This window comes from Lemur catta, chromosome 4 (genome assembly GCF_020740605.2).
Source record: "Lemur catta isolate mLemCat1 chromosome 4, mLemCat1.pri, whole genome shotgun sequence".
Taxonomy (NCBI): domain Eukaryota; kingdom Metazoa; phylum Chordata; class Mammalia; order Primates; family Lemuridae; genus Lemur; species Lemur catta.
The window spans coordinates 52524555-52544939 of record NC_059131.1 but is presented as its reverse complement, the minus strand read 5'-3'; the positions used below and the strand labels follow the sequence as shown (position 1 = coordinate 52544939).

The window sequence follows — 20385 nt, the reverse complement described above, 5'->3', positions numbered from 1 at the left end:
CGACTGTGAACGACAAAAAGTTATGAATGTAAAACAATGCTCTTACTTGCTTATACTACACTTTCAGTGAATATGTACAGTTCTTGTAATTCTTTTTTTCTATGTTGTTTCTTCTGACAGTATATAGAGAAATGTAATTTTACGTTTATTGAAGCTAATAAATAAAAATCTGGGCTTGAATTTCGCACATCTTTGTTTTTTTCACTTCCCTAGTAATTCACTTTTACTGTATTTTACAAAAGTATCACTTAGCGATGGACGGTAAAAATAAAGAAGCCATCCTTCACCACGGACGCTGGGGAGTCTCTCTAGGAGGCTAATTTTCAGGCAGACAAGGAAAGGGTAAGGACCAAGGTCATGGAACAAGCTTTAGCGAAAGTAAAAACTTGAACAAAGCTTTAGTAACCAACATTTTCTCCTGGTTAGATACGCTCAACTTGTATTTGGGGTGAGTGATGGACGAGTACAAATCTAGATGAAGGTGCCCAGAGTGTCGCCTCAAACTTCCACAACATTGGCCGGAGGCAGTCAAGGCAAGCTCCGCCTTTAGGGCCTAGGGAGATGGTGAGACGCCGCTAGGATGACGGCGTGAGGTCATCGGAGAGCGACGCTCGCGCCGCGGGTAGGGCCGGCGCGTCATTGACGTCATCACCGCCCGACCGCTTTCTGGGGAACTGGAGTCTAAGGCCGCGAGGTATTCAGTGGTTTGAGTTTTTCTCGTGTTCCTGCACGAGTCTGCTTCTCCTGGGATTCCCCTTTCATCCTCCGGGCAGATGGGGAGGTGCGGGGTCGTGCTGTGTAGCCTTCCGGGAATGCGATCCCGCACAGTTGAGCGTTGGGGGCAGCGTTGTTACAGGTCCCCCACTTCGCTTCTCTTGTGGCTGCTTGCCGGCTTTGGCTTACCCTGGCTCTTCGTTTCTCACTTGGTCGGGTCTCTTTTCTTCGCTTGTTAACTTCGCCTCTCAAATCTTGGAAGGCAGAGAAATTTAAAAAGAAGACTTCACAATTAATTTTCAGCTACCTTCAAACCTTGTTTAGTTAGGGAGGAAGGCTAAAGTGGAAGAGGCAGGGGAGTAACTTTCCTGTGTTCCCCCCGTTTATCATTCACGTTCATGATCACAAACTGCCTGCCGCTGCGGTATTAGCCCATCCGAGATAGTGGGCTAATTTTGACCTTCAGTTGAAATTCTAGTGGATAATCTCAAGAACGCAGTTTTTTCTTTCTTTCTTTCTTTTCTTTTTTTAGTGGCCCGGGATAGGTCATTGTGACTCAAACTTTTGTTTGAAAATAGCTTTAATGTCTTCATGTTTGTTGACTGCAGTTCACTTTTGGCTTGATAAAGATGTGTTTGTCCCACTGAGATGTTTGCTATGCACTTATTTAACCTGTTTTATCTGATGGTAGATCGAACCGAGACTTAATCACATAGTTTTGATTCGAAAATAACAGGTAACTCCAATTGAAGTTCAGAGAACTGTTTGTGACTGGTGTAAATGATAGAATTCATTGTTTTGTTGAAAGATAGTGACAAAGTGTGAACAATGGTTTTTCTAAATAATCAAAACAAAATTCTAAGGGTCAAAAGATGTTACAGCTGCATTCCTATAGCTATGTTGTGTGTATCACAGTTCAGAGGTGATATTTTTTCTTAACTGTTTTTACCTTTTCCAGTGGCTCTTTATATGTATCATCTCAGGTACTGTTTCCAGACAGTTGACCCTTCAAGTATGACTCTAAGTGGTCCACATTGGATTAGGGCATTTGATCATTTTCACTTTAGTAAAACAATAACTAATATTACTAGCTAATGTACTGAGTGCAAACTGTCCTACTAGCTTTACCTATATTATTCATTTAACTTGCACAACTGTTATCATTACTTTAGAGTTGAGATAATTATAATAAGCAAGATCCGTGTGTTTTGGAAGGTAATTTTGCTGCTCATAGCTATAGTTTTGAAAATGCTTTGAATTATACATTGAATAGAAGTAAATTGATTCTAAACTGATGTAATTACTCATCTCAATCATGAGCAACCTCCTTGTGAGTTTGTTTACTTTTTTGTTATTAGACTTTGGGGTAGATTTGTTTTTTGAAATTAATAGCTTTATTAGAAAAGGTAGAAATCTATATTTACTCAGGAATTTTACTGTAAGACTGAAGGAGAATTATAGGTAACACTAACATGGACTCATTGTTTGTCCAAGACAACAATATTTATTCAGAACTTGTATGTACGTTTCACTATTATTTTCTAAGATAACTCAGTGCAAAAAAGTCATTACAGTAATAGGATTCTGGTGCAACAACTGCAAATGCCTCTCTAGTTCCAGAAATCAATTATATGTTGGGTTTGTTCTCTGGCCTAGTTCATAACTATGTATAACTATTTGGCATAGATATATGTACAATATATATATATATTATATGTAGATAATATATATATATATTCATCCATGTGGCAACTTCCTAATATCCGTAAGTCCAAACTGTAATCTGATACTAAGATTTTCCAAAATTAGGTGTCAGTTTACTTTGATTGGGTTTAGTCAGTTAACAAATAGTTACTAAGTACCTGTTAATAATAGGTGGCAAGACATTATGTTAGTGATGTGTGGAGATACAAATATGTGGCAACATGAATCCTGCCTTGAAGGAATTGCCCAGTGAGTAAATAACCAGTGGAAAGTTCTGAACTGAGGAGTGACATGATCTGACTTAGGTTTTAATAGAATCACTCTGGCTGCTGTGTTAAGAATAGTTTGTTGGAGGGTGGGGCAGGTGAAAACTAGGAGATTAATTAGGGAGATGTTGTAATAGTTCAGATGAAATGATAGCATCTTAACTGGATGAAAAGAAGTGAAGGTGGTGAGTAGCAGTTCAATTTTGGATGTATTTTGTAGGTAAAGCCAACAGAATTTGCTTATTGATTGAATGAATGTGGGTTGTGAGAATAAGGGAATTGTCAAAGTTTTGGGCTTGAGCAATTAGAAGAGTAGAATTGCCATTAAGTGAGACATGGAAAACTGGGAGGGGCAGATTTGTGGGGGAAGATTAGGAGTTCAGTTATGGTCATGTTGAAATCTCTGTTAGTCATCCAAGTGGAGATGTTGAGTAGGCAGTTTAGTTTGGAAGAGTGACCATTGCTGGAAACAAACATTTGAAAATTGTCAGTGAATAGATGGTATTTAACACATTAACTGCCACACTAGAAAAAATTTTTTTTCCCTCGGAGCCACGGTGTTTTACTACAAAAATATTATAGAATAAAAACTTTGAAAACAAAACGACCCTTTCTAATTTAATGAAAATTTTGTATTTTTTATTGTTTTCTCTGTGTGAGTTATATGCAACTTGAAAAATAATTCTCTCAGCTCCCAAGTTGAAGAGACGTGTGAGTTACGTGTACTTCAGGAGGCCCTGGGGTCAAAACTAGCGTGAGTTAAATACAACTCACATGGCAGGTAATGTGTTAAAGTTGTGAGACTGGAGACAGTTATTAAAGGAGTGAATGTAGACAGAAGAGCAGCGGCACAAGGCCTGAGTACTTAGGCATTTTAGCATTTACAGGTTAGGAAGATGAGGAAGAACCACCAAAGGAGACAGACTAAGCAGGCAGTGAGGGACAAGGACAATTTTGAGTCTGGTGTGGAATTCAGGGTGGAGTACTATGTTCAGTTTTGTCAAAGGCAGCTGATGGATCAGGTAAAATGATGGACTCTTTGGATTTATCAAGATACACAAGTATTACTGATGGTTGTGTGATAACTTTAAGTCTGGAGAAGCAGACGCACACCAGTGTGGTAACTATTACAAGTATATTCAGAGAACCTTGGGAACAAAGAAGAAAAAGAGATTACCTTTGCTTGAAAGATGTAGAAGCCTTTATAGAGGAGGGGACATTTGATGTGAGTTTTAAAGGGTTGCCAGGTCTCACTACACCCAGAAAATGGGGACAGGTGTGGAGAGGGTGTTTTCTAAGCAGAGAGAAAGGACTATAAAAGGACCTCCCTTCTCTTTCTTCCCAGCCTCACCTCCCAGTTAGCTGTTTTAAAGATGCTTTTGCAAGTCCTCTTTCCTCTGTATCCACTAGCCACTTCTCCATTTTGAGTAATTCTAGCTCCAGGTCTACTGAACATTGCTAAGGAAATCGTGGGGATTCTAGTTCTGTGAAATAGTGACAAGAACAGAAGTTGAGTGTGATCTTGGGGAAGAAGGGAAAGATGGGAATTAAGGCTGGAAGGGTGAGAGGACCAGACTTTGAAGGACCTTATTATGTGGCGTAAAAGAGGATTTTGTCCTGAAAGGATGAAGAACCACTGAAGGGATTTGAGGGGATGGTTTCCTCCATTAGCTCTGGATTCCATTCTACTGAGCTTTACCAGTTATTAGTCCTATGATGTTAGGTCTCTGTTGTGTCATCTGTAAAGTGAGATTACTGTCAATTCCCAATCATAGAATTGTTGTGAGAACTTTCTCCACTTCTGTTTTTGCCTGCTTAACTCAGCTCTGTCATCAAGAGTGCTTTCTTGGAAGCATTCTGTCTTCCCTCAGATTAAGTCATGCCCATTCGTTTATAGTCTCATAGCACCATATATTTCTCCATATTGTTGTAATTTTATATTTCTGTGATTATTTGATTAATGTCTATTGTCTATAGTAGACTGTAAGTGCAGTACAGGCAAGTTTTTGCTCACTGTTATATTCTAAGTATAAGGGCATCTTGTCATAGATGCTAAATAAATGCCTATTGAATAAATGAGTCCTTAGTGTCTGGCATGTGGTAAATGCCCAGAAAATGTTATCCGTTTATATGACATTGTTTATGATGTTCTGAGGAGATACTCAGGGATAAATGAAGGAATTGTCCAGCAACCGAGAGGACCCAGTTGAGGTTGGGTAGCATTAATTTATGTCTTTTGTGAATTTCTTTAGGAATATTCGGTAGGCCTGGAGCTAAAATGGTTATCTAGGACTGGGAATTGGCTAGTGGGCACAAAAGAAAGATAAGAACGTGCAAAAAGCATCTTTAAAACAGCTGCCTGAGAGACAGGGTCATGTGGGAAGCAAGGCCAGAAGAGGTATTTGTACCATGAGAATAGGGGGAAAATGGCCTCATGGTGACTAGAAAATTTAGATGTAGGGTATACCTACATCTAATTGTCCAGCAACTGAGAGGACCCAGTTGAGGTTGGGTAGCATTACTTTATGTCTTTTGTGAATTTCTTTAGGAATATTCAGTAGGCCTGGAGCTAAAATGGTTATCTGGGACTGGGAATTGGCTAGTGGGCACACATACCTTTATATGGTTCTTTGAATATAATAGAGCTTAAGAATATAGGTTTGATTGTTGCTGCTAAATTGGGGAAAATGACATTCTATCTGGCATATTTGGGAGTAAAGGAAATTTCAAAATTTGAGATAATTGGAGTTTTTATTTATAAAGTATTATTATAATATGTTATATTACTGTTTTAAAATTATTATTCAGAGAGTGTAGCAAATGTGCTCTCTCAACTTCCATGTTTTTTGTTTTTCAGAAGTAACCATAGTTAACAGCTTCTTTTGGATCCTTTAAGAAACTTACATGCATATACTGTACAAATATGCCTCTACACTCAGATATCTTTTTTTCTTAAAAACAAATGGGTTATATTATACCTGCTGCTCTTCAACTTTTGTTCCCTTAATATATCTTAGGAATCTCTCTAAAGCTTTGTTTCATACTTTTAAACTGCTGCAGTGTATTTTAGTGGATGGGCATATCATTATTTAACCAGTCCCTATTAATGGTCGTGCAGGTTGTTCTATTTTAAAGTTTCACTGTTTTAAAGAGTGTTGCAGTGGAAGTCCTTGAACATTTACCTTGCTTGAAAATATATACTTCGTGAAGTACAATTACTAGGTCAAAGAATATATACATATACACTTTTGAAGCATAGTGCCAAATTATCCCACGAAAAATGCTCAATTATATTCTGACTAATAGTGAATGAGAGGCTGTTTCTACTCACCTTTGCCCATGTTAGGTACTATTAATCTTTTTAATTTTTGCCCATTTGTCAGATGAAAAATGGCATCTTGTTTTGGTGATTTATGTTTCCTTAATTATGAATAAGGTTGAGGAGCTTTCTTTGTGGTTATTGGTCATCTGGATTCCTTTATTTGTGAACTGCTAGTTTTGTTGGCCCATTTGTCTTTCGGGTTGCATGTACTTTTTCTGGTGGTTTGTAGAGGCTCTTTTTATCTGTCTTTGTGTTGCAAATATCTTTTCCTAGTTTTTCATTTAGACTTGGTCTGTTTATTTATTTTCACATGCATACATTTTCAAGGACCAGGTAAAGATATCAGAAATTAGGAATTTTTAAAGAAGGAAATGTGTGAAATTCTTGAAATAATTAAATTCTCTAATGTCAGCCTTTGTTGGAAATGTTAGCTATACAAATTTCTTTTGAGGCCACAGGCTCTGTCTTGTTTTGTTCAGCAACTGTCACCGGTATGGTAAGCACCCGGTAGTAACTTTCCTCTCCCTCACCCCCAGTTATATTTGGAATTGAAACGAGATATAATAGAGCTGAGTAAATATTCTAGATTACACCTTCTCCTTAGGTATCCTCCAATATGTGAACTGAGTTGTATTCTAAAGTTAATTTGTGAGTTAGCTATCTAATTTCACTATAGAAATAATGTACATAGGTTCTTATCTTTGCTTTCAAAGTTTAATTAATCCATGCAGGGTACTTTTTTTTTTAAAGCAAATTTAAGATGTTATATGATTTTACCCCTCTGTACTTCAGTATGCATCCTTAAATGATAGGGACTTTTTTTTATATAACTACAATTCCATTTTCATAGATGACAGAATTATCAATAATTTGTGGTTCAATTATCAATAATACTTGGTTCATGTTCAGATATCCTTCTCTCAAAAATATTATTTTACACTTGTTTTATTTGAATCAAGATCCAAACAAGGTCTATGTGTTTCATTTGGCTGTATTTCCCCTAAATCTCCTCTACCTCCCTTCCCATTTCTTTATTTTTTCTTTATGTCATTGAGTTATTATGGAAACCTAGTCAGTTGTCCTGTAGAGTACTATATTTCTTATTCTAGATTTGTCTGTTTGCTTTCTTGTGGTGTTAACTTGTTTTTATTATCCTCCATATTTCCTACAAAATGGAAGTTAGCCCTAAAGGCTTAATTAGATTCAGATTCAACTTTTTTGGGAATCAGAAATGCTTCACAGATGGTGCTGTGCATGTTATGTTGCTGCATATCAGGAGGTTCATAATATGTGTTTGTCCTACTTTTAGTGATGTGAACATTGATAAGTGGCTTCAGGTCGTGATAGTCTCATTCCTTCATTGAAAGCATTCCCATCATCTTTTTATCTGTCAGCGATCATTGCTCAAATTGATAATTTTATTAGGGGTTGCAAAATGGTGATTTTTAAAAAAACATCATTTCTTCCACATTTGCTAGCTGGAATTCGAAGTCTACTTTTATTACTTGGGAAGCTGTAGTTCTGGAGGCTTAAAGGAGTGTGATGGTCTTTTTAATGTGTCAACTTGGCTAGCCTACAGTCTCCAGATATTCAGTCAAATGCGAATCCAGCTGTTGGTGGGTAGGTATTTTGTAGATGTGATTAAAATCCATAATCCAATGACTTTAAGGAGGTTTTCCCAGATAATCTGAGTGGGCCTCATTCAATCAATTGAAAGGCTTTACAAGCAAAGCTGAGATTTCCCTGACAGGAAAGAAGAAATCCCACCTGTGGACAGCAGCTTCAGCTTGTAGCCAGGAGTTCCAGCCCTTCCTTGATGGCCTTCCCTATGTAACCAGACCTTTTAATAACTCTCTCAATATTATCTCCTACTGGTTCTGCTTCTCTGGTTGAACCCTTACTGGTATGAGGAGCAATTCCCCTGACTCTCTTATTCTCTGACAAAATGGAATGGGAGTGGTGGTAAGGGTCAGAGGGCCTACATTGTTTAGGGTGACTGTATAATTTTTTTGTTGAAACTGGGACTTTTGAGAGAGAAAGGAGGAACTGACCCGATGGCAAGCTGAAACAACAGACTTAGCGCAGGACTGTCCTAGGCAAGTTGAGACATAGTACTCCTGTGTGTCAGCCACTTGGGATACAACATCAATATGACATAGTCCCCTCAAGGAGCTTGTAGTCAAAGGGGAAGTCAAGTAAATAAACAGACACTGTAAGATAGTGTTTTAAGTGACATGATAGCTTGTAGTTGTGTTCATCTAGGCAGAGAGAATGGGAGGAGGACTTGCCGAGAAGTCTTTACTGGCTGCAGTGAAACCTGATCTTACCTCCAAAAATAAGCAGGGTTTGAACAAGTGGAGTTGCAAGGGCATTTTAGGTATAGAGAACCACACAGGTGACAGTTTAGAGTGAGAGAGCATGGCACATTTGGAAAACTACCATCATGACTATAATTATAGGATTGGAAAAGGGGAACCATGAAAGATGAAGTTAGACAAGCAAGGCCCACATCATAACAGGCCTTGCGTCCATGCTAAGGGGTTTGGAATTACCTTCCAGTGTAGTAGGGAACTATTGCAGAATTTTAAACAGGGGAATACCATGACCAGACTATTTGTACAGACAAATCATATAATGTTCTAAAATTAGGAGAGGAAAAATGTTGACAGTAGGGAGACTACTCAAAGCCTGTTGAAATTATCTAGTCAGTGAGAATGGAGGAACGTTTGTGGTGTAAGAAGATTAAGAAGGCCATATTGACAGGACTGATTGGATGAGGGGCCTGAGGGGAAGGGAGGAGTTAGGGGTGACTCCCAGGTTTCTGGCTGGACCGACCACCCTGAAGTACAGAATTGAGGGGAGGAGGGAGGTAGCTGATGACTTCAGTTCTGCATGTGATGCTCTGCACCCTTCCTTTTCTGTATTTTGGCTTCTATAACCAGTGAGAGGAGTGGAGATAACGTCCTGTAGGGATACTGGGCAGCATTCCTCTCCCTGCTCCAGCTCCTGAGTCTCAGCCATACCTTACTGAGGGGTGAAGAGAAGTGAGTTTTCTCATGCCCTCTCCATTTATTTCTACCGTTCAGCCAGTGCTTTAGAAGGAATAGGTGGAGGGGCGAGGAATACCTCTAGAACCTGGAAGGGACTGAGGAGCAGAGTTAGCTGAGTTCTTTTCTTCTTTCTCTTGTTTGGAAATTTTAACATGGACAACCGAGGGCAAGTTATTTAGCTTCACTATGGCTCAGTTTCTTCCTCTGTGAGGATTACATGAGCTAATGTGTATGGAGTGCTTAGAATCGTGCCTGGCACATAGTGCTATTCAAATGTTTGTTCTTGCTACTGATTCCACAGTCACTGCTTGATCCTGGGGACACAGGGAAGTTTCTGCACTTTTCCTGTGGAAGACGCAGATATTCAGGAGCTGCTATATAAAATATGAGTAGAAATCATTTGAATTGGGAAGAATTTCTGATAATAGAAGAATTTTTATTTTTTAGTCCTCCTTGCCTTTATTTTTTAGTTAGGGAAAAGGCAAGTGGCTCAGTTCAGATTTAATGAGGGCAATTATTCTTACTTACTGCCTTGCTTTCAGTGTTCAATCTAACCTATTTAAACAATAAATAACTGCTTGTCTATTGGGGCTTAGGGACAGGAAATAATTGCAGGAAAAATCTCCAACATGTTCTTCTGGAGAAGGGAAATATTTTCTAATAGGAAAATTGTATGAAAAAATTCACATTTAAATACAGGCCTTTTTGTATTTTTTTAATACCTGCAGTATTTGTTGAAAGCCACACACAATACTTTATATAATATACCTTTATTTAAATTTCATTGTTTATTTTTTATTACAAATTTAATATGTGCTTTTTGAAATAAAATTTAAACAATGAAGACTGAAGAGTTAAAAAAAATGAGTCTGTTTTGATCCTGTTCCCTAATCACTGCCTATTCTTAGCGAAAATGTCTTTTTTTGTATGCCTTTCTTCAGATCTTTTTCCATAAATATGCGTGTATAGGTTTTTAAAAAAACAAATGGCACATGTTATGCACATTATATGCTATATACAATGTTTTATGACTTTTTTCACTTTTCATTATGTGTCATTATATATAGATTTACTTCTTTATTTTTTTACTTCTTTTTTTTTACTTCTTTATTTTTTTTTTTGAAACAGAGTCACTCTGTTGCCCGAGCTAGAGTGAGTGCCGTGGCATCAGCCTAGCTCACAGCAACCTCAAACTCCTGGGCTCAAGCAATCCTACTGCCTCAGCCTCCCGAGTAGCTGGGACTACAGGCATGCGCCACCATGCCCGGCTAATTTTTTCTATATATATATTTTAGTTGGCCAGATAATTTCTTTCTGTTTTTAGTAGAGATGGGGTCTCGCTCTTGCTGAGGCTGATCTCGAACTCCTGACCTCGAGCGATCCACCCGCCTCGGCCTCCCAGAGTGCTAGGATTACAGGCGTGAGCCACCGCGCCCGGCCTTACTTCTTTATTTTTAATAGACATAATATCCCAAAGGATAGATGTGTTATAATTCATTTAACTGTTTATTTGTAAATGAATATTTAGATTATTTCCAGTATTTTGTTATAGTTTATTTGCATTTAACAAATATTTATTGACTGTCAGACAGTGCTTGTGAATGAAACACAAAAATTCGTGCTCTCAGTTAGTTGACTTCTTTTACAGATAGGCAGACAATAAATGAATAAAAAAAGTAAATATATGTCAGTTGTTATTGAGAAATGTAAAGTGGGGAAGGAGGGAGTAAGGGGAGGGGTATGCATTTTAAAATGGGGTGAGGTCAGGAGAGATTCACTGATAGGTGGCATTTGAGCAGAGATCTGGTGAAAGTAACATAATGAGCTCTGAACCCGTTGGTAGGGGAGGAGGAGAGGAAGAGAGCATGCTAGGAAGGAGAGAAGTAGTACAAGGGGGCCAGGCATGGTGGCTCATGCCTGTAATCCCAGCACTTTGGGAGGGTGAGGTGGGGGATCACTTGAGACCAGGAGTCTGAGACCAGCCTGGGCAACATAACAAGACCCATCTCTATGAAAAATAAAATTAGCTCGGTGTGGTGGCACATGCCTGTAATCCTAGCTACCCGAGCCCAGGAGTTCGAGGCTGCAGTGAGCAGTGTTTGTGCGCCACTGCCCTCCAGCCTGGGTTACAGACTGAGACCTTGATTTTTTAAAAAAAAAAAAAAAAAAAGAAGAAGTATGAAGTCCCTAAGGGAAGCACATGCCTAACTTAATGGGGGAAGAGCAAGGAGGCTATTATGGCTGGAGTGAAATGAGCAAGGGGAGAGTGGGAGGAAATGAAGTCACAGAAGGTGAAGGGAATTAGGGCAAATTATGTTGGGCTTTTTTAGGCCACTGTAAGGACTTTGTCTTTTACTGTGAGTGAGGGGACAAGCCTTTGGAAGTTTCTTAGCAGAGGCATAACATAATCTGATTTACATTTTGAATAGTCTCTACTTCCTTGTTAATAGACTCTCTGGCTAGAAGCAAGGAGAGGCTACTGCAACAATCCAGGCAAGAGAGAGAATAGTCAAGGATCATTCTGAAATTTTGGGTCTGAACAATTGGAAAGTTGGAGTTGCATGAAATGAAATGAGGCTGCAGTAAGCAAGATTAGGAATTTGGCTTTAGGCAGGTTACATTTGAGAATTTATTAGACATCCAACCAGAGGTATTGAGTAAGCAGTTGGAAATGTAAATTTGGAGTTCAGTGGAGAAGTCAGGGCTGGAGAAACAAACCTGGGAGTCATCAGTTTATTAATGCATTTTAAAACCCTGAGCTCACCCAGGAGTAAATTAGATAGAGAAGAAAAGAGAGTCAAGGACAGCGCTTGGGCACTTCAAGGTAAAGATGCTGAGGATGTGAGAAGGATGCATCAAAGAGACCAAGAAAGCAGCCAGTGAGGTAGAAGGGAAACCAAGAAAATGTGCTACCTTGGAAACTAAGAGAAGGGAGTCAATGATGTCACAAGATGAGAACTGAGAATTGACCACTGAGTTTAACAATGTGGCGGTGTGGTTGACCGTGACGAGCAATATTGAGTGAAAAGTAGGGGACCTGTTTGTAGGAGATTGCAGAAAGAATGGAAGGAAGGGAATTAGAGACAGTCTAAGCACCTCTTTGGAGGAGTTTGTTTTAAAAGGGAGAGAGAAAATGGAGCCTAAGCTGGAGAGGGGTATGAAGTAAAGGTGTTTCTCTTGTTTCTTGTCTTAGATGGAAAAATAAAAAGTTTTAAGCTTATGGGCAATGATCCAGTAGAAAGAAAATGTGATGTAAGAGAAATTGGGGGAAATTCAGAGAGGAGTTTGAGTCCATTTTAATAAATTTATATGCATATGTACAAGGATTTCTGTAGGCTAGACTCTTAAAAGGATTTCCTTAGTCAAAGGGTATGTGCATTTTAAAAACCTGTATTAATTTATATTCCACCTTCAGCATACACCCTTGCTAACGTTGTATATTTTTAATCTTGAAAATTATTGCCAATCTAATAGGTGATATCTTCATTATTTTGTTTTATTGCTTTCTAAGAACTCTTTATATAATCTATCTAATCCTTTGTTATATTTTGCCACATATTTTCTCCTAGCTGTCTCTTGCCTTTTAACTTAGCTTGTGGTATCCTTTTACTATATAGACTTTCTTTTTTTTTTTTTTTTAGTTTTATGTAGTTAAGTTTGTCAGCCATTTCCTTTTATAGCATTTGGGTTTCATTTGGATGATATAAATATTTTATATAATCTAATACATTTATACGTTTACATTTTTAATTCATCTTGAGTTTATTTTTGTGTATGTTATGAAATGGGTATCTAAGTTTTCCATCTTTCTTTATATTTTTAAACAGTTAAATACCATAGGAATTAACTTTCTTGAAGGTTTGGAAGAAATTACCTATGAAATTTTCTAGGGTTGGGGCCTTTTTGGAGAGTAAGGTCTTTGACCACTTTGTAGATTTTTTTCTGTGTTTAATGATCTATATGGTTTATGTACTTCTTTTTAGTTTTGGCAATTGGTAACTTTCCAGGGCGTTGTTCTTTTTATCCACACTTTCAAATTTACTCATTTAAAATTCTGCATAAAAAGAGGAAATACTAAGTCTTATTTATATTTGCAGTATATTCCCATACTTATACCTTTATCTAGGCAACAAATGCTGGAGCTGTCCTTTCACAGATTTGGAGATTGGTTTAGCTATTTTCAGTCCTCGTCACCTTTGATCTTGTGGTTATTCCTAGATTCTCATTCTCTTGTTTGTAAGATTCCTTGGCTCTGTTTCCTATCAGTCTGATCCCATTTGCTCTGTAGTTTACAGAATTTCTATAGTTCAAGTCTGTTGGTGGATATGTGCCTTTCTTGGTTTCCAGCATTTTTATTTCATATTTTTATATTTCTTCTGTCGTATTGGAGGGATGTGGGGAGGGCTAGGAGGCAAATACATATTTTCAGTTAATCTTTTGAAATAGAAAGTCATAGTTCTTTCCCGTGTAGTTTTCTTTTATCATAGTTCTTGGTTTGATTGTTGATTGCACAGTAGTTGGGTAGTAATTTTACAGCTCAGGTAGTGATAGTCAGACTTCACTTTTTTTTTTTTTAAGTGAAACCAGATGTCTCAGTGGAATATACTCATTGAGAAGAAATGTTAATATAGTATGACTGAATATTCAAATTGTACTTTTAAACTAAAAGACGTATTCAACATTTAGAAGTATAAGGGACTCTACAGATCATTAGACCAACTGCCTTGTTTTATGGATGAGGAATTTGAGGCTCAGAGAGATTCAGTGATTTATCTAAGGTGACAAAGTCAGTGATCAAGAAAGATGGAAAGCCCAAGTCTTTTTATTTCCATTCTGCTGTGCTATTTGCTAATAAATACATTCTTGCTGTTCTTAGCTAATTAAAAAAAGTTGTTTTTTTTTTAACTTAAAGATGTTACATATGGTTTGGAACTGCCTCTGAAATTTGGTCTTAGGTACTTTATTTAATACATGATGCAGATTTTGCTATTTCTCACATAGATATTAATTATGATATAAATGTAGATTTTAAAAGTATGCGCTGTCTGATATGCTCTAGCCTAAATGAAAACCATATTGTTTATTTTCCCTGTTTCTTCTTTTCTGCTTATAAGCTTTATGTGATTTATGGACTCTTTAGATTTCTTATTATTTTAAAGAAGCTTAAGGAATATAAATGTAAATATAGAGGTTTAAAAATGATTTTAGTGATAAATAAGATATTTCAGACCTAAGATTTCTAATTTTTTAGTTTAATATCACATGGTGCTAGATCAAACTGAATTTAGAAGGTGCTTTCAAAAAAGAAGCACTTTGCTTATCATTTCTTCAGCAATCATTGGGGATGTATTTATCAAATTTTCATTGATTTGCTTGGTCTTTAACTTCAACAGAAAGTTTTTAAAATGTAGGATTTTGATTATTGATATCTCATGTTTGGTAATCATGTCTTTAGTACTTTAAAAGTGTTGAGGGTTTGTTATGTGTAGCATTGGTGGACTGGGGTAGATTTCCCTCTCACCTCGCAAGAAACTTAAGAAGGGAAGTTAGAATGTAGTTGTTAATAGAATTATATTCTAAGATTTGTTTTTCTTCAGGTTTTAACTATTTTAATGCTTTTGAAATACACAATATGACCCAATGACTTTTTTTTTTTTTTTGTAAACTAAAGAACAAGCTCTGTCTCCAATATGAATTCTAAGATTTAAATTTTTTTCTTAGTTGGTCCTAATGGCAGGTGAAGAAATAAATGAAGACTATCCAGTAGAAATTCATGAGTATTTATCAACATTTGAGAATTCCATTGGCGCTGTGGATGAGATGCTGAAGACTATGATGTCTGTTTCTAGAAATGAGTTATTGCAGAAGGTATTTTAAAAATGTAATTCCTAAAAATGAATTTCTTTTCTTTTCTTTATTTTTTTTCTGTTTCTTTCCTTTTTTTTTTTCCTTTGAGAGACAGGGTCTCTCTTTCACCCAGGCTGGAGTGCAGTGGCATGATCATAGCTCACTATACCCTTAAGCTCCGGGGCTCAAGTGATCCTCCTGCCTCAGCCTCCTGAGTAGCTGGGACTACAGATGCATGCCACCATGCCTGACTAATTTATTATTTTTTGTAGAGAACAATGTCTTACTGTGTTGCCCAGGCTGGTCTTGAACTCTTGGCCTCAAGTGATTCTCCCGCCTCAGGCTCCTAAAGCGTCAGGATTATGGGTGTGAGCCACTGTGCCCAGCCCTAAAAATGAATTTCATGAAATAGAGTGCTGTTTTATGAAACATATGGAAGAAGAAATAGATTAATGTTATATGCTCCTTTCCCCCTTTATTTCATTAGTGTTGGATGTTTTTAGGGAAAAAACAAAACAAAACAAAACTTCAGCTTTAGGAAATACTGCCTAACTATATTTTTATTTTGACTTGGTTTTAAAAAATAAGGAGCACTCACAGCCTTCTTTTTGACAGACTCGACTCTATCTTTGACCTTTTAAGTATTACAATGATGTTATCAGGGTTTCTGGAAACTCTATAGGACAAAAACAGTAAATTGACTTTGACAGTCTAAAACAAATCTTATTATGTTTCTTCTGTCTTTGGTATTGCCTAAGCATTTTAGCCTGCTTCTTATATTAATACATAAATGCATCATGTACAAGGTTTATATTGATAAATTACTTTTGACATACAAAGCCCAGATGGTAACTCCTGAATTAAAATAATTCAAAAGAATTTTTCTTGGATTATAGACATTCCTTGTCTAGGTAAAGATGATACCCTGAAGTGAAAATTTGTGGGCAAAAGTCACTGGTTAAGAAAACTTCTTTTTGCAAATTATTTTCAGACCAGTTGGTTATTGGATTATAGGAAGTGAAAAAGAATTCTTTGATACATTGTGCTTGGTAAAAGTTTAAAATATTATCTGATGCTGTTCAAAGTTTATAGGTATGTTTTTCTTTTTTCTTTTTTTCCCTCTCTCCCTTTCTCTTTCTCTTTTCCTTTTTTAATAGTTGGACCCACTTGAACAAGCGAAAGTGGATTTAGTTTCTGCCTACACATTAAATTCAATGTTTTGGGGTATGTATATTACTTTGGAATTAATTAGAAAGCAAATTATTTATTGTGTTAAAGGTGATTTATCTTTTAAATGCTAGCAATTTATTTAAAATTACACTTTATGGCAGTTTTAATAGTCAGATATTTATTTGTTTTAAATCAGAATCCTGAATGCCCATGAGCCACATATAAATTTAATATTACATAGAGGTTGAATAACTTAAGATTTGATCATTCATGTGACTTTCCTTTTTTGTAACTACCATTTCTTTAATTGGAATGTTCTTAATTAATATATATACTATTTTATTCGATGAAATTTTTGTTTTATAGTTTACTTAGCAACTCAAGGAGTTAATCCTAAGGAACATCCAGTAAAGCAGGAATTGGTAAGATTTCAGTTAATTTCTTTTTATTTTACATGTCTATTTGTTGTAATATTCCTGAAGTTTAAGTTACACTACCTTATCACACTAATTATGGAAAACAGAATTAGAGTTGAAATTATGAAAGTGAGCCAGACTTTATTGTTTTTGGTTTTTCTTTCTCTTACCTTTGTCAGAGAATTGATATTGCATATATTATATAAATCTCTGAATGGGAAAATGTTATGATTCTAGTAATTATAACTTACATATTATTTTTCCTATAAATGTTTGAAATCCTGTTCATCTCTAAGACTACTTTTTTTATTTTTTTTTAACTCTTACACAATTCTTAAAAGTATATTTTAGTTGATTTACTAGCAAAGACGGGAAAGTTTCTCCCCCCACCTTTTCAATTCCTCCATTAATTCATTTTCTCAGCAGTAAAGAATCCAGTTCAGCAACAAAGCTAAAAGCTTTTTTGGCACCAGTTGTATGTGTACTGTCCAGTAATTCTGCATTAGTGACATATTTACAACCTGTAATAAATCTTCTGGGTTTGTCTTTGTATTCCATTTAGATGTATAAGTACAGTATATAAGGTCTGGTATCTTGGAGTTTTTGCTGACTTAAAAATTAAATCAAATCATTCAATTTGAAGGAAAAAATTAGAAATCAAACTTATGGTTACCTTTTTGACTTGGCTTTATGAATAAGAATATTAATAAATTTATTCTTTGTGTTTTTAAAATATAAGGTAAATATATATGTGAGATACACTTGACATTGTATCCTTGTTCTCAAGTGTTATGATTGTTGACATGCATGTTATTTACAACTGAGTAAAGCAGTTGGTCATTTATTTTTAAAATGAATAAACCAGATCTGTTGTCTTCATTTTTTAAATGTGTGGACTAAGACATTTTCTTCTTTTAAAGTTCTTGAGGGAAAAATAATTTATTTTTAAATACAGCAATTGTGAAAAATATTTAAAGCAAATGTATAAAGCAATATGATATGCAGATCTTGGTTTGATAGATGATACTGGCTTTAAACCTTAAGAAGTATGGGTTATATCATCTGTTTTCAACTTTCTAATATGGGCTTTACATTTATAAAATCACTCTTTTTTCCCTTAATACAAAGTTATTTGGAGTACTCTATACTGTCTTTGTGAAAGGATAAGATCATTTATCTTCTTTCTCTCTCGAACCCACTTTATGGAGAAGTACATTAACATTCTGGGCAAGGGTTGGCAAATAAAACGCATACACAACCCTATTCCCCTTTTCTGACCATGTGACAAACATTACAAATTGATCACAGCTAGTGTGTGTTAGGAAACCTATTTGCCATATATATCACAGATGGGGAAAGGCATTGAAAATAGTCAGTTTATTCATTCAACAAATATTTGAGTGCCTACTGGGAGCCTCGCATTATTTCCAAGGGAGATGATTCCTCAGTGAATAAAGCTGATCCCTGCCCTTGTGGCAGACACCAGTCTGTATCTAATGGAGGGAGACAATAAAATAAAATAAACAAACAAATAGTAAATATATGTGAATATGTAATATATTAGAAAGTTATATGTTATGGGAAAAAGGAAAAATAGTAGAGTGCAGGGTAAGGGGGATTGGAGTGCTTGGGTAGGATTACAATTTTAAATGGCGAAGCCAGGGCCTCATTGACAAGGTTAACATTTGAGCAGGCTGGAAGGAAGAGGAGGAGTAGCTGTGTTGATAATTGAGGTAAGATCCTTCCAGGCAGAGGAATAAGCAGGGCAAAGGCCTGAGGCAGGGCTGGGGAGGTATCCACTGTTGTAAGGACTGTGGCTTTTACTCTGATAGCACATTAGAGAGTGTCCAGCAGAGTTGCCAGTCTTTGCAATGAAAAAACTCTAAGGTTCTACATTTTTCTGTGTATGTTTATGTAACTATTTTGATTATTTTAATGCAACTTGCTTTTAAGCAGCCATCAGTCATTTACTCTGCTATTTTATGGCTCTCATCAACTTTATTTCTCCATTTGAAGTATAGGATAGCCATTTATGCTGATTAATGGTCTCAGAAGATTCAGAGTGGTATGGCAACACATTATGCTTCTCACCTTGTAAAGTCTGATTAGAACTGTATATTTTATTAGGAAATTTCTTGCACTTATCAATCAAAAGCATGAAATTGAATAAAAGATCTTGTATTTTCATTCTGTCTATTTTAATTGTGACATTTGATGGTAACATAAAAAGATAAATAGTTGAATACTACCTCAACTATTAATATTTCTTGTTTAGAAAAATTTAAGGAGAATTTAGTTAGTATGTTGCAAGTCTAAGAGAGCTTAGATTTTAGACTTCAGATATAACAAAACAGTTAATATATAGATGTAGGTTGATGCTAATTTAAAAAAATATATAACCACATGGAAACAACTCAGTGTTTATCTCTTTAGTGATGTTTTAGTACAATTCTTCTTTGGAGATACTCAGAACACTTCTGAAATGACTTTTTAATGTCTCTCTATCTCCCTACCCCCTCTGCCCCCCAGACTGTGAACTCCAGGAAAGCACAGAGCGTGTTTGTCCTATGCACTTGCATTTACTAGCACCATGCACTTAATAGGCCATAAATATATATCTGTTGAATTTAACGGAGGTATAGTATAATAAAATGCGGTGGTGGTGAACAGCTTAATAAATCTATTACCTTTTGTTTTTATCTTTAAGGAAAGAATCAGAGTATACATGAACAGAGTCAAGGAAATAACAGATAAGAAAAAGGCTGGCAAGCTGGACAAAGGTGCAGCTGCAAGATTTGTAAAAAATGCCCTCTGGGAACCAAAACCGAAAAATGCATCGAAAGTTGTCAATAAAGGAAAAAGTAAAAACTAACTTTTTGGTTTTCATGTACATATATTCAAAAAGTACATCTTTTTTTTTGTTTTCACAAAATAGATGATGATGTGACGATGCAGAGTTTCAATGTATTCCTTATCAAATTCATGTGTAAATTTATGCTTTAAATTTATAATGCTAAATACTTCCCCTCCCACAAAGATTGTTATTTTTATTGATTTTCTTATAGAGCACTATGAGGTTTTTAACATTGTGATGTATTTTATATTTATAGTTTGTCATATCTTTTGACAAGACTCTTATTTCCTTATATAGGTCAATCTTGCAAGTACCATTTTATAAACAACTGTGAAATTTAAGTTAAATGTTCTTTGTAAACATTTGTACTATTTTAAATGAATAATGACCTTATGAAGTATGCTATCTGTAGGCTGAGATTATAAGTACATCTGTTTTTACTATATGATATGAAGAATGAAATGACTTCAATGTCTATTTTTTTCCCTGTGTAGTTACTTCATGTTTTCATGATTTTAGGAATTACTGCTTTTTTGATATTTGAAGTGTGAAATTAAAACTTTACGGTTGTACTTTAATTCTTGGCATGTTGCCTCTGTGTCCCATTTAAAATAAAATATATTCTCATTAGCTTTAGATGGGAAATAAGGTTGTATGTTGGTGGATGAATTTTGGCATAATGGCTATACCCTCTCAATAAAGGCTGTAAATATTGTGTAGCTGACCTGTTTATTTTTCTCTTTTGAGTAAATTTGAATTCCAAATTAGGAAGATAGGTTTTAGAAGTCATCTCCAATAGAGAAATGGATGAGTTTTTCTTCCTGATGTGCCATGGTTCTTTTGGTCTCACTTTTTCAGATTCTTTGATTACATGTTTTTGAGGCTGTATCAAGTACATATAAGTGTTTTGGAACAACTTTCTATGTTACATAATGCCACTTAAGCAGAAGAGAAATCTAATGGAGATTACATTGTGTTTTTATTCTGATTTATTTTTCTGGAATATTCGTTACAGAGAATTTTACATATTAAACTTTTTTTT

At 35.9% G+C, this 20385-nt stretch overlaps 1 protein-coding gene across 1 annotated transcript; it reads left to right on the top strand.

Moving 5' to 3' along the window:
* Positions 1 to 643: 643 nt before the first annotated feature.
* Positions 644 to 20062, top strand: C1D (C1D nuclear receptor corepressor). The gene is made up of 5 exons (XM_045549749.1): positions 644 to 694; positions 14778 to 14924; positions 16061 to 16127; positions 16440 to 16495; positions 19197 to 20062. Exons 2-5 carry the CDS (start codon positions 14787 to 14789, stop codon positions 19359 to 19361), a joined length of 426 nt encoding a protein of 141 aa, XP_045405705.1. The 5' UTR covers positions 644 to 694; positions 14778 to 14786; the 3' UTR covers positions 19362 to 20062.
* Positions 20063 to 20385: the final 323 nt, after the last annotated feature.